The following is a 24100-nucleotide window of genomic DNA, read 5'->3' as shown; positions in this document are numbered from 1 at the left end:
AAATGGGGAGAGAATCCAGAAATCGGTGCAAAGGCACTTGGGAGAGGTAAAATGACAGTTGCATTTTCTGTGATTCCATGCGCAAGATGAGAAAGTGAAACATTTGGTGGGATGGCAATACAGACCTGGGAGTCACAAAACGGTGAGGGAAATGCTGGGGATGCAGTGTCTGGTGGTGGAATCTTATTGAAGGTGGCAGAAATTATATTAATGGCATGCTGCTGAGGTAATAAGTAGGGAACTCCATGCTTTTCCATAGGGAGGATGACAACAGGTTGGGAAACAGATAAAATGTGGTCATAGCCTCTGTCAAAATTGATAGAGTGGAAGCTATGGTTCAGCAAGAAGGAAAATATCTGAGAGGCACCTGTGTAGAAGGTTGTGTTGGAGTAAATATGTGGAGTTGGAGGAACGGGGCGAATTGGAAGAAGTCCTTATCAGGCAACATGGTTGAAGAAAGTATAATTGAGATATCTGTGGGAGACTGGAGTTGTAATGGATGCTTGGTGATAATCATTTCTGTGATGTTGACAGAGTGATTCAGAAATAGAAAGGAATGGCCAGAGATCGACCATGAAAAGGCGAGAGTAGGGTGGATATTGGAAGCAAAAGTAATGAAGTTTGTGAATTCTGTACAAGTGCAAGAAGCCAACCAATAGAGTTATCAATAGACTGTAAATTGAATTGGGGGAAGGAGCCTAAATAATTTGAAATAAGAACAGTTTCACATATCCCACAAAAATATGTGTAGTTTGGGTCCAAAGTTACACATTTAACCTGGAGAAAGTGAGTGGAGTTGAACTTTGATAAACATGAGAACATGATGTAGGATATTTGACAATGGAGGAGCATGAATTACTTGTTCACAGGACAGAATTACCTTTGGAGCAAGCAGAAGGCAATGAAAGATCAGAAAGCACAGTGGTTGCATGGGAATTGAGGGAATGGGCTAATTGAAATGTGGGTGAGCAAAAGGAGAGAGTTGAGTAAAATGTGATGTACCACTGCCGTCACCAGAGAAAACATTTTTAAGGATTAATTCATTTTCAAAAGGATTCCTGAAGATAAAAAACGCTGATTCACAGAGTTATAATTATTTCAACTGCTGAGTCAAGATTGTATTGGCGCAATGTTTGGAAACTGAACTGATCACATGTCACAGTATAAGCTTGCCAGTTTATTTTTGAAATATCAGACACAGAAGCATCTTGTCTCTATAGCTTTATTTCCCACTGGATAGTATCATTGTGTAGATTTTCTTGAAATGAGGTAGCTTGTAGATTTGTTCTGAGGTGGTCTTCTTCATTGCCTGATTTTGTTCTATTTACCTGTGAATTAAGTAATAGGAGACGGATTGGTGCATAAGGTTCCCAGAGAACGTGCAACCATTTAGCCAGATTGTGGTTAATCTGAACTTCGTCTCAGTTTAACTTTCCTGCCTGTTTTTCGACTTCCTGAGTGAATAAAAATTTATCTGTCTCAGTTTTTGATATACTCAGTGATTTGAGTTGCATGAATGTGGGGTGGTGAATACCAAAGATTCAGAACAGTCTAAAAGTTCCTTATCTCCATCATAAATGGGCAACCCTTTATTCTGCAATATTGCTACCTAGTTCTAGCTTCCCCCGTGAGGAGAAACATCCTCTCACATCTACTTTGACAAGTCTTCTCAGAATCTTGCTTCAATAAGATCACCTCTCAAACTTGGTGAATGTAGGGCCAATCTATTCAATGTTTCATCAATCAAAACATCATCCAGGGGATCAGCTCAGTCGATCTTTTTTGGGATTGACTCCAATGTAGTGTAACTCAATTGTGGTCTCACTAACAGATTGAACTATTGCAAGACTTTATTATGTTCCTCCCTTTGCAGTAAAGGCAACTCTCCATTGACTTAACATTTTGTCGCACCTGTATGCTACCTTTATGCTTCATGTTAAAGGATACCCATATTGCTCTGTGCAGCTGCAGCAAAATCTTCATCCCTTCCCATTTAGTTAACATCCTGGCGTTGTTCACCCTACCAAAGAAATTCCATGTGGCCAAGAACATATCGGTATCAATAGTGATTATGTAGACACAAGATGCTGGAAGCTGAATCAACAAACAATCTGCTGGAGGAACTCTACCTGTGGATGGAAAGAAATAGTTGACATTTCAAGGTGGGATCCTGCATCAGGTCTGACAGTAGAGAGTGAAAATAACTGGTATAAAGAAGAGAATGATGAGTCAGGAGAGAGATGTGAAGATGATGAGTTTATGGAGCCAGGTAGGGAGAGGGGGTGGATGCAAAGACAGAGATAAGTAGAAAGCAGGTGATTTGGTATTTGTGGGCAACCGATTAAAATTGTCTTTTCTTAGCCTTTCTAGGCCTTTCTTCAGCAATGTGCGTTTGTGTGGAGTTGCCACAGAACAGAGGACACTTGTCAAAGATGAAGGAAATACAGCGGTTCGAGCTAAGCAAGCGTTGCAATTTGACTGGGCCTTGAACAAGCTTGATTCCTCCGTTCGAAGAACCGGTCGTATCACAAAAACCTTGCTGTTTAAAATTTTTCATGACATCTGTCGAACAGGTTTGTTTTATTTACAAGATGCATTTGTGGCATTTAAAATTAGTTTCCTTAAAATATTTGCTTTCTTTATACAATCTCCAATCATGACTAAAATAAAATAAAAGTTGATTAAAAATTCTGTTTCTTTTCCCGTCCAGTCTAGTAAAAATTATAGTTATCTCAATAGTCATTGATAATTTATTCAAAAATGCTTTATAGTTTATAGCTTTATAGTTTATCTTGCTTCTATCATTCTTCCTTGTTTAAGCCCACATGGAATTTGCATGTCTAGATCAGTTCCATATGGACTAAGTAGAGTTTTAAAATTATCTCTTTATTTTATCCATTCATTGATTTGTTTTTAATTTAATTTGATTCCAGCCTTTTGGTGACTCAATGTGGTAATTTTTTTTTAAACCTGTTGGAGGGGTGAACATTGCTTAAATAATTTATATCTTGATATTTAGAAAGTTAAATAGAAGAAATGGACATCAGAAAGATTGTTGTTGTGTTGTGGAGTAGCAGTCTAATTATGCAGTTAAATTATTGCCCTTTAACCACAAATCTGCAGCAAAAAATGGAAACAACCTTACATTCACATTGCTGTGTGAAATGGACATTTAAATATGTCTTGGATCAATGTGGACTTGCAGTGTTAAACACTTGGGTCTGTAACTTAAACATTAAACACCCATTTTCTCATTGCAGATGCTTCATTGTACAATATCCATTTAAGTATAATTATTTTTCTCTGAGCCCTTACATCATCAAATTTTCTCTGAAATTATTGAGCTTATTTTTTGCTTAAATGACAAGCAAAGAATCATGACTCGTCCAGGTGATTTGATTTGTCATTTAGTTACCATTTGACACCTATGAAATGAGTTGGTGGTACAGGTGGTCCACCACCAATTTTCTGGAAACTGGTGGACCGACACCTCCTTTAATCCACACCAAATTACGAGTGTTCACTTGACTTCCCCCCACCCCCTCCCCTCCCCGGAAGTCCTCACAAAAATGTGGAGCTTAGACCCGGTGAGGTGGCTGATCTCAATCTCATCGGAACTTCCGTGGCTGATCGATGGGCTGGATTTTTTCCCCTGTGGCCGGGGCTGTGGAGCTTTGTTCCCATAGCCAAATTCCGAGGCCAACTTTACTGGCCGGTATCACGGCCCCTCAGCAGCCTAGGATCCTCTCGGAGGCTGTGACCTCTTGTTATCCGACAAACCGGATAATCTGGTAGGGCTCTGGAACCAAAGGTGCCAGAAAATCGGTGGTGGACCTGTATTATTGAAAATTTGCAAAGAGCACGTGTTTCTTCCGAAATATGACCATGGGTTGTTCTTCCAAATAGAGCATGGATTTCTTTATCAAGCGAATGTGATGGGAATGTAATTATTTTTCCTGTAGATACTCATTTGAAATTATCATTTGTTGTTTCTTACCTAACAAAATGATGATTTTTTAAAATCTTCTATAATTTTTAATGGATTTATTTTTAACAGGCTATCCTAGTGGCAATCAAGCTTTGCTCCTGTTGCGTAGCTGTGGCTCCTTGCTTCCAGAAATGCACTTGCCAGAAAGAACAGAATTGGCTCACAGAATCTGGGACAAGCTTCAGGAGTTAGGTATGGGCCGGCAAAGCCTCATTTCTGTTCCACATTGATGTGCTTGCTAATATAAATTCTTGCTGTCATCTTGTAGACAATGGTCAATTCCAGCAAAGAAATGAGGTGTAAAAATGTATAATTTGATGTGTTTTTTTTATTCCAAGATTGATTTATTAATCATACAAGAGGCTGCTGGCAGTAGCAAGTTATACATTGCATTAGATTTTAGCTGTTGAAAGATTGCAAGAACTTGAGAATTAGCAGCTGGAGTCTCTCTCACATGCCCTGTCATTTAGCAAGATCATGTTCCTTATCTTTGCCTTATAATCCCTTATACCTTAATTCTGGTATTCAAAAATTCAGCTTTAACATTTTCATTAAGGCCACTGACATGTCAGTAAAACCACTCACACTTTGGTGGACATGTGTTCAGTGTTATTCACAGCTCAGACTGAGAGACGTGACCCCTCGCTCCCTCATCTTGCAGAGACTGACTGAGGCACTCAACACTTCCGGGTTTTATAATCCCTCCGGAAGGAGCGTGGCCTTCAGGAGAGAAAATCTCAACATTTTTTAAACACTAATAACTCTTTTATTTTTCATCGTGGGAAAAATCCTCTTGTCCTGCGCAGCGGAGGGGGGCTCTGAGTAAGATGGCCAAAAATCACAGCGTTTTTTTTCTAAAATCTATATACAGAACAACAGGAAGTGGTCAAGATCAGACTTTTAGTAATATAGATTACACATGGAGTTTTAATGTATTGATTAAGAATTTTGGCAAGGATTGTTGGATTCTGTTGTCAGTTGTTGAGGAGCTGTGTTTGCTGTGTACTTTGTTTTAAACGGTTCGATACTGAGCCTACGGTATTCAGAAATCATTTCCATTGTGGTATGCCCTTCATGGGATCTGTAACGTGTAAGCCGATGAAGGTCTTTAATCAGAGTGAAGAATCTTCACTCCCAGCCAATATAATTTAGCCTTATAATTCATTGTAAAATTGCTTATTTAAAGTTCTGTAATGATGGAAAGAATGAAGGGATTAAAAAATGCATTCTATTTAAATCTTCAGCAATTAGTTTTATGAAGGATTGAAACTTGGTTATAGGCAATGGAGATTAACATTTTTTTGGCCTCATAAAAGATTTAGTGCCATTAAACACGACTTCCATGTGAATGCATCATCCCTAGTTTATATTGGCATGTTTAGGTGGCTAAAGGTATAATAATAATAATACATTTTATTTATGGGCGCGTTTCAAGAGTCTCAAGGACACCTTACAAAAATTTAGCAGGTAGAGGAAAAACATGTAAGGGGAATGAAATAAATAGTAGAGACATGACTAGTACACAAAGTAAAGACAGAATACAATTCAAAACACAGCATGAGGCAATTAATGCACAGATGAAAAGGGAGGGGGACGTGGGGCTAAAGATAGGCAGAGGTGAAGAGATGGGTCTTGAGGCGGGACTGGAAGATGGTGAGGGACACGGAATTGCGGATCAGTTTGGGGAGGGAGTTCCAGAGCCTGGGTGCTGCCCTGGAGAAGGCTCTGTCCCCAAAACTGCGGAGGTTGGACTTGTGGATGGAGAGGAGACAGGCTGATGTGGATCTGAGGGACCGTGAGGGTTGGTAGGGGGAGAGGAGGTTAGTGAGATATGGGGGGGCCAGATGGTGGAGGGCTTTGTAGGTGAGGATCAGGGTTTTGTAGGTGATCCGGTGGGAGATGGGAAGCCAGTGAAGTTGTTTGAGGACTAGAGTGACGTGATGCCAGGATTTGGTGTGGGTGATGAGTCGGGCGGCTGCGTTCTGGACCAGTTGGAGTCGGTTGATGTAGGTGGAGCTGATGCCAAGGAGAAGTGAGTTGCAATAGTCCAGTCGGGAGGAGATGAAGGCATGGATGAGTCTTTCAGCAGCGGGAGGTATGAGAGAGGGTCTGAGTTTGGCGATGTTGCGGAGAGGTATGGCAACGTGATGCAATTAAATGGTTTCATATGTATAGAAATAGATGCAGGGATACGAGACGGGACGTTGTGCATGTTTCTCATTTAGAATGATCATGCCTGATTTATCTGAAGTACCACTTATCTGCATCAACCATATATCTCTTTATTTACTTAATATCCAAAATTCTATCAATAGCTCGTTTGAATGTATTGCAATGTGTGGAAGATTGTAACCTCCACGTGGTCCGCCATGTTTCGACGAATGCAATCAAAACGGCATGCACAATCAAATAAGATCAAATAAAACAAGTTGTCCTACAACTTTAGGCTGTGCACGCCACACGCAAGAAGAAGTAGTTGAATGTATTGAGCAACTGAACCTCCAGAACACTCTTGGGTAGAGAAAAACAGATTCTCCATTCCCTGAGAAATGACTTGTCAACTCTGTCCTAAATGTGGGATACTATATTTTGAGACTGCCACCCCTAGCTGGATGAAAAATCAACCCTGTCAAGCCCCAAATGAACTTGTACACTTCAATGAAACCCTTCTAAGTATAGGAACACTCTGCTTATCTCTCCTTATTAGATAATCGAGGTGCAGCTCGTGCAGGAGCTGGGCAACCTGGATACAACAGCTTGCAGATATACATTTAACTGAACCTATGTGAAGTCAGGAAGTTGTCCACTCTAATCCCGAATAATGATGAGCACTGTTAGTCTCTCTATTAATCTTAATGCAGAATCCAGCCCGTAAAAAAAAAAATCAGTCAATGCACTTTTTTTTGTTTCTGAGTTTGGCCAGAGAAAAATCACAGTCTTCCAGATTTAATCTATTTTGCAACAGCTAAACATCGTTGTGACAAATTCTATTTCCCATTGTCACAAGTCTGTTCATTATCTCACAAATGTGAAATATTGATGTTGTGAATTTATCCTGTTTTACGGTGTATGGGCATGTAACCTAAAAGATTCCTTCCATTTCTTTTGTGTGACTATATCTAAAATGGCAGTAGCTCCAGGCAAGTTACTATATTCATAAACACTTCTGAAAAAATCTAAAAAATCTAGGTGGCAGATAGATTATATAATTCATTTCTATTGCTGAAAAGCCACAGAAATGTACTTTGTAACCTTCCATGTCGTTTCCTTGATTTGAATTGAATAAAGTCGAGTAATTTATTGAGTTATTTTATCTTTTATTGAGCTAGTCTGCCAACGCGATGTTTAGTCTTAAACTATGAGAATAAATTGATTTCAAATCTTGCAGTCAAATTTATTACACAATTTCTGAAGCTCTCACCCGCATTGGTATTTAAGCCATTGGCTTAAGCCAAGCTCTGTTTGCATATCAATTGTTAATCATTAACATAATCATTGTTCATATTTTTTAAATTCTTGGGAGACACTTGCACTGTGTTGCATTTTAACCTTCAAGTTTAAAGGATCACAATAGTTATGGCTTTCACCAAACCGGTAGAGTCCCAGAATTAAAAATAAAGAGTAAATTTAACCATCTTATTTTCTGAATTAATATAGAGAATTGGAATCATTCATTAATTTATTAAATGATTTGCCATGCTATCTTTTAGACTATAAATAAATTGCACTTAAAAACTTAGTACAGGTGCACAACCTTTTATCCGAAAGCCTTGGGACCAGACACTTTTCGTAATTCAGAATTTGTCGGTCTTGGGAATGGAAATTTTTTAGCGTATACTTTAATGGCTGGCTCAGTGGTAGAGTGTTCGGCTCATATCCGCAAGGTCGCGAGTTTGCGCCTCGATCCAGGCAGTTACTCGGTCGCGAGTTTGAGTCTTCAATGTCGTTTTTTCTTGCAGAATAAATGTTTGTATGAAATGCAGTGTAGGAGAGGTGTACTGACTGTGTGGGCAGAACTTTGGAAGTGATTGCCCACCAGTCTAAAAAGCCGCTGTGTCTCCCTGTCCCTGGGATAGTAGGGGGCGATCAAACAGCACAATACCCCCCTCCCCCTCCAACTCCAGAGGAATCCGCTCCCCGATGGGCCGCTACGGCGACAAGTGGTAGTTTGCCCACAGCCCGAGCTGCGCCACGCCAAGAACAAGTACCTTGCACACCATCAGCTTCTGCCCCTACGTGTTCCTCTGGAGTTGGAGCGGGGCTGGGCTGGAGTTGCTGCTGGCTGTGAGTCTCTGGAATCTCCGTCCTTGCAGTGGGCCTGGGGGTCGCTGTCCCGTTGGTCCTGACGTCTCCGGCCACCCCCCTGGACTGGAGCTGAGACTGGGAACTGTACCGCCCTTGCCCCCTCCCTCTGCAACTGCAAACAACCCCACTCTCCTGCAAGGGTGGTACAGTTCCCGGAGGATAGCAGGTGGCCGGAGACGTCAGGACCAACAGGAACCCGCTCCCCGATGGGCCCCTACGACGCCCCGAGCTGCGCCCCGTCATCCGCAACCCAGGTTCCCCTGTAGTTGGAGCGGGGCTGGGCTGCTGTTGGCTGTGGGTCTCTGGGATCTCCATGCTTACGGTGGGCCTGGTGGTCGACGTCCAATTGGTCCTGACGTCTCCGGTGACTGCACTGACCTGCTGGCAGCCATCGCCGACTTGAAGACAGTGCAAAGCCCCCGCGCCGGTGCAATGAGCGGGGAGCTGGAGAGGGGAGGGAAGGGGTCACACACATGGCCGGGAAGCAGAGGGGTGTAGGTGGGGTGAAACTGAAGGGAGCGACAATCTGCTGCTGCCTACACTGTGTATCGTGTCTACCGTGGGAACTTTTTAACTTAGCGGGCAGGCAGCAGCAGATTGTCAATTATTAACCCTCCCGCGCAATATACTCTCACCTTCTCTTTTATGAATGGGGATTTAGTTCCCCTTTCTTCCAGGACCGACCGGAGGTTCCGCTGTCACCTCTGCAGGCCGCCCTCGGTGAACGTCCTGTCTCCCTGTCCCTGGAATAGCAGGGGGCGATCAAACAGCACAATACCCCCCTCCCCCTCCAACTCCAGAGGAATCCGCTCCCCGATGGGCCGCTACGGCGACAAGTGGCAGTTTGCCCACAGCCCGAGCTGCGCCACCCCAAGAACAAGACGTTATTCTTGCACACCATCAGCTTCTGCCCATACGGGGAGCGTGTTCTTCTGGAGTTGGAACGGGGCTGGGCTGGAGTTGCTGATCTGGGATCTCCGTGCTTGCAGTGGGCCTGGGGGTCGGTGTTCCGTTGGTCCTCACGTCTCCGGTGACTGGCACTGTGCTGCTAGCATCGCGACGTGAAGACAGTACAAAGCCCCCGCGCCGGTGCAATGAGCGGGGAGCTGGAGAGGGGAGGGAAGGGGTCACACACATGGCCGGGAAGCAGAGGGGTGTAGGTGGGGTGAAACTGAAGGGAGCGACAATCTACTGCTGCCTGCACGCTGTTAAAAAGTTCCCACGCAAGACTCACGATACACTGTATATCGTGTCTACCGTGGGAACTTTTTAACCCAGCGGGCAGGCAGCAGCATATTGTCAATTAATAACCCTCCCGCGCAATATACCCTCACCTCTTTTATGAATGGGGATTTAGTTCCACTTTCTTCGAGGACCGACCGGAGGTTCCGCTGTCACCTCTGCGGGCCGCCCTCGGTGAACGTTTTCAAGGACCTTTCTTCAAGGACCGAAAAAATGTCGCTATTCGGAGGTTTTCGTTATTTGGATCGTCGGATAAAAGGTTGTGCACCTGTACTGTTTAGACCAGAGAGGAAATAATCACAATTAATCACAATTTTCAATTTTTTAAATTGTAATTCATGATTATTGAGGAGACTGATGTTAGTGCAGAAAATCAGAGAATTAAATTAATTTTATTTTATGCTTGTCAAGTGCAAAAACATTGCATTCACAGCACACCTCCCTCTATTCTATCCCAGAAGAACATCAACTTTATTTTCCCAGTGAACAATTTTGGCAAGATTTTTGATCAGTACTGAATTGATGGATGGAAGTAAGCCAATAGGAACTGAGTTGAGATAGCTCAAGAATATATTGGTGGAAAATCTTGGGAGATGAAGGATTTGTTTAGTTTTTGGCAAAATCTGGTTTGGTGTTCCAAAGATGATTGTTTTACATATGAGACTCTGCAGATGTAATTATTAAAAGTAATTAAGGATCTAAGTGTGTTGTTTTCCTACCAATGTTCTTCCATGTCTAGGTGCTGTTTATGATGTGAGCCATTACAATGCTTTGTTGAAAGTCTATCTTCAAAATGAACACAAGTTTTTACCAACTGATTTTCTGGCAAAAATGGAATCTGCAAATGTGCAACCTAATAGAGTGAGTTACCAAAGTTCCAAAATTCCTTGCTATCTATTTTGCAATTGCTATTTTGATTACAAATATAATATTTATGGTTATTGAAAGTATATAAAATATGACAATTAATATAATTTTTACACGTCACTTTTTTTTCTCTTATGTAAAGTTAATTTGACGCTGAAAAAATGTTTACATTGTATTCCACTACGCTACCACAACCGCAATTTTCTCCAAATGTCATGTACACATATGACTCTAAACTGTTATTGATTTATTCACTTAATAGAAATATTTTAGCTTTTGAAATAAAATTATATTTGCTTTCCAACTTAAATACAGATTCTATTTAATCAAATTGCATGCACTTTTATATAACTATTTTAATCTCTATGTATGAAGGCAATAAAGCGTTTGCTGATTAAATGAAGGATTTTTATTACCTCCCTTGAATATACAGGTTACCTTCCAAAGGTTAATAACAGCATATTGCAATGATGGAGATATCGAAGGTGCAAGGTATATATATTTTTTAAACAATTCTGAATGTGCTGTAATTTGTGTGGTCAGGGAATGCTAAGAATGTTTTGACTTACTTACCAAGTTAAAAGTTCTAATTGTAAGGGTTCAATAGTCAGATTACAGAAAATCCCAAGGCTTTTTATGCGAATATTAAAAACAGGAGGGTAACTAGCACAAAGGTAACACCACTCGAGGATAAAGGAGGGAATTTATGCTTGAAATCAGAAGACATGGATGAGGTACTGAAGGAATATTTTGCATCTGTATTCAAGCAGAAGGATAAGGAAAATAATGAGATCACGGTGAGGTATATTGATATGTTGGGGTAGTTTGAGATCAAGAAGATGGTCTTGGGTGTCTGGAGCCTGGGGCCTGTTGGAATCTTTCCCAGGTTATTGGTAAGCAAGAGAGAAGATTACAGGGGCAGAAAGATGCAGATCTTTGTATCATCCCTTGCTACAAGCGAGATACCAGAGGACTCGAGAGTAGCCAATATTAATCCTTTATTTAAAAAGCGAAGAAGAGCTAATTAAATAAATTACAGGCTGGTGAGTTTTGCGTCAGGGAAGCTATTGGAGAGGATTATTTGGAATATGATTTACTCGCATTTGGAAGAGAATGGAATAATTAGGGATTGTCTGCATGGCTTTGTTGGGGGCTGTTCATGTCTTACTAAGTTTTATGAGGTCATCATCATGGACATGTTGGGTAGAAGGAATCGTTTCAGTGCTGCATAACTCAAACTCTATGCATTAGTGTGAGTGTCTTTACACATTCAAATCAATGCAAGTGTGCATTATTTTTGTGGCAATTTTTAATGAGAAAAAAATATATTAATCTGGTTCCTTTGCAACACAATTCATGTTTTGAAGCATAGTTATGTTGCAAAAGTAACTCAAACAGAAATAGTGAAGGCAATAGCTAGATTTTCTATATCCATTCAGGTATATATATACCTGATGGTATAACGTGTGTATATATGTGTATAGTTGCAAAGAAAGGGGAGAAAGCCCAAGCACTGTTTTACGAAGTGCTGTGGGATTTTAATGTCTCATATCTGAACCATCATTGTGATTGTCTAATCTTTTGTTGTTACCAGTACAAACCACATTAAGATTTTTGAATACTGATTTTATCATTGCTCTTACACTGCTAGAGTTTCTAATTTTACTTAAATGTTTGACATTTATGTTCCAGCCAGGTGGTACATTCTGCAAACTCACTGAAAATTTAGTGGCCTTTAATGGATTGATGCATTGACTTTCTAAAATAGCATTGCACTTTGAGCAGGAGAAAATAAAACTGTTCTGGAGTGACTTGGTCTATTATTTATTGTTAATACCGTAGACAATTGGAGAGTGGTGTTAAGAATGTCCATTCAAGAAGTCACTTACTTAATATTCCCACCATTCAGCATGAAAAGTAGATATATGGTAGTGATTTGAAGAGAAAAAAAAAGGAAGCTATTGTGAAAACTTAGAATGAAATATAATTACCGCGGGACTTATTTACCATCGCCCGCCGGGGGCTATGACTGACATCGGGAGGAGAACGAGGAGTGCAGGGGAGAGATAAGACTTTGCCTTCCATCACAGTGAGAAGGAGATTCACTGTGATGGATGTTCGTGTAAATTGTGTTGTGTCTTGGTTCTTCTTGTTTGTATGACTGCAGAAACCAAATTTTGTTTGAACCTCTGGGTTCAAATGACAACAAATAAATTGTATTGTATTGTATTGTATTATTATGGCCGTGCTTTCAGATTAAACAAAAAAGGCGCACTTGAAGTATCTTTGCAAATAATGGACCCTATCATTTCACTGCTAATTAGCAATTGCTGGTGTTAATATCATGACTGGTTTCAAGTTTAAACCGGGTGGGATTGGTGGAGGTGATTGTTGATCGTTGAGTCCATGTCTTTTGACTGCCTGTCACTACAGCTAATCCCTTGATACGGAGGTGAAATTTCGTAGCCTTTAATTGCTGAGTAAATCCGACTATCTAATGATGTGAAGATAGACACAAAGAGATGGGATAACTGAGCGGGACAGGCAGCATCTTTGGAGAGAAGGAATGGGTGACATTTTGGGTCGAGACCCTTCTTCAGGTCAGAAGAAGGGTCTAAGGTTTAAACCAGCATCTGCAGTTCCTTCTTACATATATCTAATGATGTGCTTAGATCAAATATTTTGGTGGAGTGGCCTGTGCCTGAATGAAATCCAGGCCTTAACCCAGGTCTCTGGTTCAGTTTGGGACCCCAAGGAGTGATATGGTAGTGAAATTAATTTGTTTACTGTGAGAGAGTTTTTGTTCAAAATGTTAACTAACAATGCAGACAAAGAAACTGCCATAATCTTAAGCAAAAAAAAAACAAAATGGAGGAACACAGTGGGTCAACATTCCCAAGGCAAACAGTTTTGGTCAATTGGTTATACAAAGGCAGAGTTGGCACAGATTTTTGAAAAGACTTTAAAACTTTTTTTGCACATGTGCTTCCTACCATAACCTGGTTATTAATCTTATTAAAACACCTATGGATATTTCTGAGCCAAGTCTATTTTTGGGGTGGGTCACCAGATAATAGGTCAGTCCACATCCTAAAAAAGGATACAGCGCAGAGAAGTGTTTCTATGTCAATCACCTGTGAAACAAAGGAGGCATTATCATTATACAACAGAGTTTCTTGCGTGAATCCCCTCCACACAATGAATGGAGTGGGGTTGTGAAAGTAATTGGGACTTCATCAGGCTTGTCAGAGAATGTCAAATTGCACACAGTGGCCGCAAAGATTGGTAAGTGGTGAGTGGGTATGAAATGATGTCACACCCTATTGCTTTTATCAACGAGTAAGCTTTTTATACCTGTTGAATGGTTTATTCTTATTTAAATTGAAAATATTTTAGGGATTAGAAAGTACCGCACTTGTGAAAGTTGCTTGTATATCTTTATTAAGAGAAAATCAAACTTAATTGATAGGAAAGAATTTTGAACCATTTGCATGTAAACAAATGTGGAGATGTGATATTAATATTTATCAATTCATTCTCTTTTAGCAAGATTCTTGGTTTCATGAAGGATAAGGATCTGCCAATCACAGAGGCGGTGTTTAATTCCTTGGTGACAGGGCATGCACGAGCTGGGTAGGTAAAATAGAGCAATTAAGACTTGCAAGGATTATTGCTTTAAAAATATTCTTAAATCAATATTATGATGTTTTAAAATATTTGTACCTTGACAATATTTTCCAATTTAATAGGCCGTGGGCCGAGCATCGAAAATGTGTCTAGAATTTAACTTTCGTGACCCATGTCTGGTATCTATTTGAAATTTGGCACAGATTTAGATAAAATATAATTGAGAAGGAATTCATAACTCGTCAGTGCCAAATGTTGCACACTAATAAATGATCTAATTAGATCGAAAAAGTTATCGTCATCTAGTGCTCAATGCTCATATTACTCTATGGGGGCCTAATTCCGTGCTGCGGTTATATATATCTCAAAACATGGGGGGGGACAGCCCCCCCCCCCCCCCCAGGATTTCCGCCATGTCCCGCAGTCGGAGCACTTCTTCTCGGCAAATGATCGCAGGCAGCTCCACGATTAGATGTTAAAGAAGACTCTGACTTCAGCAAGTTGACATTAGTGACAACTTTTAATTTAATTTGTTCAGGAAAGACAAAGTACAAGTATCAACTTCAGCCTCAAGATCTCATATCTCACATTATAAGAGGTTGAAATGTAATTAATTAAAGTCCATGCAGGTTAATTTTCATAAATTCTGACTAAATCTTACCTTCCAGTTCCAGTTGCTTCACAATGTTTCACTGGTCCCACGACTTGGCTGTCATGTTTGTGTTGCAGCACCTTAGCAGTGACTGTGCTTTCCAGACTTTCTTCCACTTCCATCCACTTAGCTGCACATTTTTCAGACTTCTTAATGCTTTTCTCACTAAATTCAATTACCTTGCTGTGAGTTCCGACGACATGTATTGCACAGAAGACCAAAGAACCTTCATCGGAATCTCCAGTAACACGAGTAGAAATACTCTCCGCCATGATGTGGGCTCCCTGAAACAAAGCGAGTGATTGGTCAATTGGCATCCGACTCAATGTCAAATGTGCTTTGATTGGACAATTACTACTCGGAACATTTGAGGTTTTTCTCATATTTTAAAAATATGTGCAGGTTTTGTTCTTGACGAGTTTCAGGTATGATTTCTATAATATTTTTACACAATATGTTATAAATACAGGTAGACACGTGATTTGGGTCACAAAATGAAACGAAAAAGCACATCGGCCCACGGTCTATAAGCCATGAGTTTGATGTTACAATAATTATGAAACTAATAATCCAGAGAGTTTGATTTCAGGACCTGCCATGGCTCTTTTGAGAATTGAAATTCAATTCAATTGAATTCAATGATACTTTAATGTCACATGTACCTAGGTAGAGTGAAATTCATTGTTTTTGCATGATTGAGGCATGATTGTTTTGCATGATTGAGGAAATCACTTTGAGCACTTGACATTGCCACGGTAAATGACAGCAGTTGATAATCCAGGGTGTAGGAAGGTACTGCAGATGCTGGTTTATACCGAAGATGCTGGAGTAACTGGGACAGGTAGCATCTCTAGATAGAAGGAATGGGTGGCATTTTGGGTCGAGACAGTCGGGAGAGACACAAAGATAAGGAAGGGTAAGATGTGAAAACGAGACATCAAAGGGGACCAAATTTAAGAAACATGGAGAATAGATCATTGTTAGCTAAGAGAAGAAAACAACGAAACATTCAGAGATAACATTTAATCAGGGGGACCAGCAGACTGGTCGGATAACTAGGAATGGGGAGGGATGGAGAGAGAGGGAATGCAGGGGTTACTTGGAGTTAGGGAAGTAAATATTCATACTGCTGGGTGTGTAAGCTGCCCAAGCAAAATATGAGGTACCTGTTCCTCTAATTTGTGCTGGGCTTCACTCTGACTGTGGAGGAGGCCCAGGACAGAAAGGTTAGTATGGGAATTGGAGGGGAAGTTAAAGTGTTTAGTAAGCAGAAGATCAGGTAAGTTTAGACTGATTGTGCGGAGGTGTTCAGCGAATCGATCGCCGAGCCTGCGCCTGGTCTTGCCGATATATAGGAGTCCACACTTGGAATAGCGGATACAGTAGACGAGGTTGGAGGAAGTGCGTGAACCTCTGCCTCAACCGAAAAGACTGTTGGGGTCCTTGAATGGAGTGGAGGGAAGAGGAATAGGGACAGGTGGTGCAACTCCTGCGGTTGCAGAGGAAAGTACCTGGGGTTTGGGTGGGAAGGGATGTTAACCAGGAAACTGTCTCTGTGGAAAGCAGAAAGGGGTGGAGATAGGAAGATGTGACGAGTGATGGCATCCCATTGGAGGTGGTGAAAATGTTGGAGGATTATGTGCTGTATGCAATGGGTGTGGTGTGGGTGGAACGTGACGAGTGACTTCTCCAGCTTCAAGTAACCCTCGCTTTCCTTCTCTCTCTCCATCCCTCTTTGTGGCACCTTCTCCTAGTTAACTGATCTATTCTACATTTTCCTAGATCCTCATACTCTTTAATGTCTCATTTTTATACCTTACCCTTATCTCTGTGTCTCCCTCTCCCCGACTCAGTCTGAAGAAGGGTCTCGACCTGAAACATCACCCATTCCATAATCCATCTATGTTTTTAAAGATGTGTTCCAGGACTAAATGTGTTTCTGCTTTGTTTCTGCATGTTCATGTCCCACCAAACATGCAGAAACAAAGTAACCACCAAATTAATTTCCACACACCTCGACTCCCATCAAACCCCCCCCCGGTACAATCCCTCCCTACACATGTTCAAGACACTTCACATGTTCTTCGTCTCTTCAACGACTTTGGTTGTCCAGGCTCCCACTCCCTCATCTTTACCATAGTTGTCCAGTCACTCTACACCTCCATCCCCACCAAGAAGGTCTTAAAGCCCTCCATTTCTTCCTCGACCACAGAACCAACCAATTTCCGTCTACCAATACTCCTCCGCCTTGCAGAACTGGTCCTTACCCTCAACACCTTCTCCTTCGACTCCTCCCACTTCCTCCAAATCCAAGGCGTAGCTATGGGCACTCGTACGTCGAACAACAATGACTGTTCCAGGCGTACACTGGCCCTATCCCCAAACTTTACCTCCGCTACATTGGCGACCGCATCGGTGCTGCTTCCTGCACCCATGCAAAACTCACTGACTTCATCAACTTCACCACTAATTTCCATCCTGAACTCAAATTTGCTTGAACTATCTCCGACATCTTCCTACCGTTTCTGGATCTCACCGTCTCCACCACAGGAGACAGACTATTAACTGACATCTACTACAAACCTACTGACTCCCATAGCTATCTAGATTACACTTCTTCCCACCCTGCTTCCTGTAAAGACTCCATCCCCTACTCCCAATTCCTTCGTCTATGCCGCATCTGCACCCAGGATGAGGTTTTCCATACCAGATCGGAATGTCCTCATTCTTTAGGAAACGGGGGTTCCCCTCTTCCATTATAAATGAGGCGTTCACTAGGGTTTCCTCAATATCCCGTAGCTCCGCTCTTGTTCCCCCTCGCCCTATTCGTAACAAGACAGAGTCGCCCTTGTCCTCACCTTCCACCCCACCAGCCATCGCATACAGCATATAATCCTCCAACACTTTAGTCACCTCTACCGGAATCTCACCACTAGCTACATCTTCCCATCTCCACCCCTTTCTGCTTTCCGCAGAGACCGTTCCCTCCCTGGTCAACTAGTCCCTTCCCAACCAAACCACCCTCTTCCCTGGTACTTTCCCCTGCAACCGCAGGAGATGCAACACCTATCCCTTTACCTCCCCGCTTGACTCCATCCAAGGACCCCGACAGTCTTGTCAGGTGAGGCAGAGGTTCACTTGCACCTCCTCCAACATTGTATCCGTTGTTCAAGATTTGGACTCTTATACATCAGCGAGATGGGGCGTTGATCCTCTCCCCCTCCTCTCTTGTGGGGAAAATAAATAAATTAACACAACAGTGTTTAGTGTTTCCCATAGGGAGCTGTGACTGGAAAGGGAATGGTACCGGCGATGATAATGGGTGTTAGAGAGATGCGGGGCCCTACCTCCCAGGCAGCGGCTACCTCCTCCCCTTTCTGGTGATTTTCTGTTTATATTGGGAATTTTTGTTTTCATTGTTATTGGCAGAGGTTTGTAGCATTGTAGATGTGTCATCAGTGTATTGACAGTTAACTGTGCCTTGCAGTATTGCACATAATTATGCCTTGAGATGGTACCTTTCTAAGGTGATGTGTAGGTTCTACTTTTCTGTTCTTTTTGGCATCTCTACAAATAGCTCATTTAGAAATCCAGGTAACATTTTTTGTAAAGATTTTTTTAGCTGTATAAAGTCAATTATTTTATGAAATATTTATCTTTGGGGGGTTATTTTACTGGTTATGTGTTAGAAAATTCTAAGCTTCTGTTATGTAAACTACCAGCAGAAAGCTTAGGAATTACTTTGGGGCACTGCCCCTGGACCCTGTCATGGACCTAGCCGGCCTCTCGGACCCCCGGCCAATACTTCCTACTTTTTTTCTCGAGGTGAATATCATGCCTCTCTCTCTATCCCTCCTCCACCCAAGGCGCACTAGCTTCTCATTTTCACCCAACAAGCAGCTTACAATGGCCTGTTTCCTTTATCATCGTTACTTTTTTGCATATCTTTCATTCATTTTTCTTTATTTCACCACATCACCATATCTCTCGTTTCCATTATCCCTAACCAGTCTGAAGAAGGGTCTTGTCATGAAACGTCTCCCATTCCTTCTCTCGAGAGATGCTGCCTATCCCACTGAGTTACTCCATCTTTTTGTGTCTCTATTGTTTATGTGAATGGAGTGAATATTTAAAATCATTTTCTAAGAGGCTGTGAATTGAACTGAACCACGACTGCATCCCAAAGTACGGATTCAACGCCATTATTAAGTTTGCTGACGATACCACGTTAGTAGGACTGATCAACGACAACGATGAGTCGGCCTACAGGGAGGAGATCCAGCACCTGACAGCCTGGTGTGCCAACAATAACCTCGTCCTGAACTCCAAGAAGACGAAGGAGATTATTGTTGACTTCAGGCAGACCAGAGGAGGCAGTCATACCCCCATCCATATAAACGGGACTGAGGTGGAGCGCGTCTCCAGCTATAAATTCCTCGGAGTACATATCTCGGAGGATTTGAATTGTCCTGGTCCCTCAACACCTCCAAGCTGATCAAAAAGGCACAGCAGCGCCTTTACTTCCTGAGGAGGCTCAAGAAAGCCCACCTGTCCCCCCGGATCCTGACCAACTTTTACCGCTGTACCATAGAGAGTATCCTGACCACCTGCTTCACGGTATGGTACAGCAGCTGCACTTCTGCGGACAGGAAGGCACTACAACGGGTGGTGAAAACCGCGCAGCACATCATCGGTGCCCCGCTCCCTGCCATGGATGCCCTCCATCGAAAACGGTTTCTGAGACGGGCTGGGAAGATCATCAAAGACCCCTCACACCCCAAACATGGACTGTTTGCCCTCCTCCCATCAGGGAGGCGGTACAGGAGCCTCAGGTCACGTACTAGTAGGATGAGGAAGAGCTTCTACAATAATACAATCACATTGCTGAACTCGGAGTCCCGCCGATAGATTTCTCCGGTCCCTCAGTCCCCATTGTTTAATTATTCTGTATTTTTTGATTATTCTGTATCTTCTCTCTTACTATTTTTTTTAATTTCTTTATGCACAACTACTACGGACTGACGCAAAACTGCATTTCGTTGTACTCATACTTGTATTTGTGCGATGACATTAAAGTTGAATTGAATTGAATTGAATTGAGTGCTGTGCAGATAGCAGAAGAGGTTCCTGTTTCTGATCTTTAGTCAAGGTATTAATGAGGAGCAAGCATTTCTTGTACCTGGGGACCTGCCAAAGGAACTGCAACTTCCTACCGCAGAATTAATTACTACCAACAATAACAACTATTTTCTTTTGTAAATAACATGAAACCAGACAGTGGATTCCTATTAACTGATATACTACCAGAGATCCTTGTTCCCAGATACCTTGTTAGTCGAATATCACCCAAATATTAAGCACAGACCCCTCACCTGCCAGCACAGTTCTTCTCACCTTCACCTGTTTCGATAGGTTGGTCATGGCGCAAATCGCGTCCAGCCTCCCAGATAGCATTGATCCACTGCAATTTACCGGCGGGTGCACGGCAGGCTGCATCCACCGGGCCCCGACACTCACCCCTCTGGATGATAAGGACATTTACGTCAGCTAGCATTTATTTCAAAAGGGCTGGAATACAAACACAGGGATGTAATGCTGTGGCTCTATAAAGCGCTGGTCAGGCCACATTTTGAGTATTGTGAACAATTTTGTGCACCATATCCGAGGAAGGATGTGCTGGCCCTGGAGAGGGTTCTGATGAGGTTTACAAGAATGATCCTAGGATTGGATGGGTTAACATATGATGCGAGTTTGACAGCACTGGGCCTGTACTCGCTGGAGTTTAGAAGAATGAAGGGGGACTTCATTGAAACATGCCGAATAGTGAAAGGCTTGGATAGGGTGGATGTGGAGAGAATGTTTCCACGAGTGGGAAAATCTAGGACTAGAGGTCATAGCCTCGGAATTAAAGGACATTCCTTTTGGAAGGAGATAAGGAGGAATTTATTTAGTCAGAGGGTGGTGAATCTGTGGAATTCTTGGCCACAGAAGGCTGTGGAGGCCAAGTCAATGGATATTTTTAAGGCAGTGATAGATTCTTAATTAGTACGGGTGTCGGGGGTTATGGGGAGAAGGCATGAGAATGCGATTCGGAGGGAGAGATAGATTAGCCATGATTGAATGGCGGAGCAGACTTGATGGCCAAATTCTGCTCCTGTCACTTATGATCTAATGACTACTATTTATTGACTACAGCTTGGCTTTCAACACCTTAATGCCAATCAAACTTGTATACAAGCTCCTGGACCTAGGACTATACCCACTCTATAACTACATCCTTATCTTCCTGTCCAATGATTACAAACAGTGAAGGTGTACCCTCATGACTGCAGTGAAATTCTGCTCTAACTTCATTTACATGTTTGCAGATGACACCACCTTGGTCGGATTTCAAATAAAGACGTGTGTGTGTATATATATTCTATTGTATATGGGCACACTGATCTGTTCTGTATTTATGCCTACAATATTCTGTTGTGCTGCAGCAAGCAAGAATTTCATTGTCCTATCTGGGACCATGTCAATAAACTCTCTTGACTTGACTTGATGTTCTTACTAACTTAAACAGATACAACATAGCTGTATCACAGCGTGGCAACTATTCTGCCCAAGAATGCAAAAAAATTCCAAAAGTTATGGATGAAGCCCAGTCGATCACACAAACCAGCCTCCCTCCCCATTGACTCCACCTATACTCCATGCTGTCTCAGGAAAGCAACCAATGTAATCAAGGACCAGTCATTCTCTCTTTTCCTCTTTCTAGTTGAATTGAAGATTTTAAAAAAAGCTTTAACGTTTTTAATTACAACTTCTTCCTTGTTTTTATCAGACTCATAAATGCAGTTCACATTTGCCGAGGACATGTCCAACATAGCTAAGCATGGGCGTGTTCATTAAATGTCTACCTTGTATTTGATTGTTAAGTTATCTAGCACTATTTTTAATTGCAGAACTGCAGGGCCTGGATCTGGTAACCTAGATGTGGGGCTTTGTTCGGTTGTAGTATTTTACTATAAAATAAGATCTTTTTGTCAAAGTCGTACTATATTTCAGTGACATTGGCATAACCTGACACTTTTGTTCTCATTCATGCTTTTCTTTCTGTTTCCAGTGTCAAGTCTTCATTCTTTGTCGTAATATAGTTGGTGGCACTCTTGTTTTTGAAAGGGGAATTTTTGAAAGTTCAAACCTTATAAAAGAGTGTGAGCTGACAATTTGAGCCAATTATGCAATTCAGTTATGAGTGCCTTTTGTGTTGAATTAATTATGATGAGTAATTCAATTAGTTGTTGAAAATCCAGTTTTGTTATTTTCCATTTGTTTGTTGTACTTTCCCACAATCGGTAAAACAATTAAAATTAAGATATCTTTGACTTTTGGTCAATTAAATTACATTGAACTACATAAAAGCATTTCAGAAATGTTTTTGCTATTTGGATCACATGGTTCATCAGATATTTGTTTAGTTTACAGTGTGGAAACAAGACCATTGATAAGTCCATGCCGACCATTGATAACCCACACACTAGTTCCATGTTATCCTACTATCACACCCTACACACTAGGGGTAATTTACAGAGGCATATTAACCTACATACCCATACGACTTTGAAGTTTGAGAGGAAACTGGAGAACCTGGAGAAATCCCACGTGGTCACAGGGAGAATGTACAAATTCCAGACAGACAGCACCCGTGGTCAGGATAGAACCTTGGTCTCTGGTGCAGTGAGGCAACAGCTCCACCATTGTGCCAATGTGCTTCCTGGCTGTGCCACTGTGCTACATGTAGATATTTTGCAATCAATTTCTGAATGAATCCAATTTTGGCCATTTGTGAAATGTGTACATTAATCAACTGATGCACGATGTTTTCCACTTTATTTGAGAATGTTTTTTTAAGTTACAAATTTCCATTTCAGTGACATGGAAAGTGCAGAGGGCATTCTAAATGTGATGAGAGGAGCAGGGATTGAGCCTGGCCCAGATACTTATGTTGCCTTACTGAATTCATATGCTGAAAAGGGAGATATCGAAAATCTGAAACAGGTACAAAATTGGAAGCAACTGTTTTGAATCAAACTTAATTACAATAATTTACAATAATTTCAACAAAGTTCTTAATAAATAGCCCAGTGCAGCCGCAAAGTATATTCCATGTACCCATTGATAATTTGCCTTAATTGCAGGCATTGATATATTAAAGCCTTTTAGTTTTTAAATTGTGCAAAAAGGAGTATGAGATTTATTATCTGTATAATCAGGTTATATACTTCCCCTTGAAGACCAGGCTATCCTCAAATCAATTATCAAGTTAATGTAGAAACTAAAATATTCCTTCATATTTAATAATTACATTGATTTATGAAATTGGTGCAGTAATAGTGCAAGATTCCTCTGGTAATGGTGATAGTCTTTTCTATGCCTGGGCATAATCTGTTGTCATCAAGTGCATTATAAAGAACTTGGGGGTGGAAGCAAAAGGCTCAGATATACAAATGCAATGCTTCTATGTTCTTTAAGAATAGGCTATTTCAAGAAGTTCCATTGAATTTATGGCACAATTTGTGTAAGCTGCAGATAATTAATTTGTCTTTCACCAAAATTATTTCCTTGTCTGATTTTTAACTCCAGAGTTGCTAGACTTTGATGTCACCTGGTAATTGGCAGGTTTAAATAAAAAATATGATTATGAAAAATTGTGGAAAAAGATATTAAGAGGTGTTGAAGGGACAAAAATCTCTTTTAGCACTGCCTTAAGATATTTGTATGATTTGAATCTAAAGCCTATTTGTATGTGTTTAATATATCCCTTGTTGATAGACACTGGAGAAAGTTGAAAAGACAGATGCCAGCCTGATGGACAGAGACTTGATGCAAATTATCTTCAGCCTGGCCAAGTCTGGCTATCCACAATACATTCAGGATATTGTGGAACGGATGAGACATGACAGGGGATATGTACCAGGCAAGTTCCATGCTGGGTTGCATATTGTGATGTTCAGTTGTAAATTTTTCGTAATTTAAAAAAATTACTTGGTGATTTGGTGTTAAATTGATAATTTGCTGATAATGTCAGAACAACTTTTATTTTTTTTAGTGGAAATGCCAAATAATCTTGCGTTCATTTTTACCTTGCATTTCTCTTGTAAGAATCCTGCATAGTTGCGTTAAATTAGTCTTGGAAAGGGTGTGTCTAAATACAAATATTGGATTTAAATACTAATATTGGATAATGTTTTTGTAACAACGCTCTTGTGTTTAAGATTGTATTGGTCACTCTAGGTTTTTGCAGTGTAAGTACTCAGAGGTATTGAATTTTATCATTCCAAATGTTTATAAAGAAATGGCAAGAAAAAGTCAAATTATACATAAGTTGGTCAACATCCAAAATAAGTGTTTTGTTGTAGTATTTATACTTT

At 41.2% G+C, this 24100-nt stretch overlaps 1 protein-coding gene across 1 annotated transcript in view; it reads left to right on the top strand.

The window, feature by feature from the left end:
- The window catches only part of lrpprc (leucine-rich pentatricopeptide repeat containing), a 135572-nt gene that overhangs the window by 10861 nt on the left and 100611 nt on the right, over positions 1-24100 (top strand). The window contains exons 2-8 of the mRNA XM_055639619.1: positions 2362-2573; positions 4058-4180; positions 10275-10396; positions 10836-10894; positions 13949-14035; positions 22601-22727; positions 23502-23646. Of these exons, the coding sequence (XP_055495594.1) occupies positions 2362-2573; positions 4058-4180; positions 10275-10396; positions 10836-10894; positions 13949-14035; positions 22601-22727; positions 23502-23646 (875 nt within the window). The remainder of the gene's footprint in view (positions 1-2361; positions 2574-4057; positions 4181-10274; positions 10397-10835; positions 10895-13948; positions 14036-22600; positions 22728-23501; positions 23647-24100) is intronic.

Source organism: Leucoraja erinacea, chromosome 8 (assembly GCF_028641065.1).
Source record: "Leucoraja erinacea ecotype New England chromosome 8, Leri_hhj_1, whole genome shotgun sequence".
Lineage (NCBI taxonomy): Eukaryota > Metazoa > Chordata > Chondrichthyes > Rajiformes > Rajidae > Leucoraja > Leucoraja erinaceus.
This window is presented reverse-complemented; position numbering and strand designations above follow the sequence as displayed.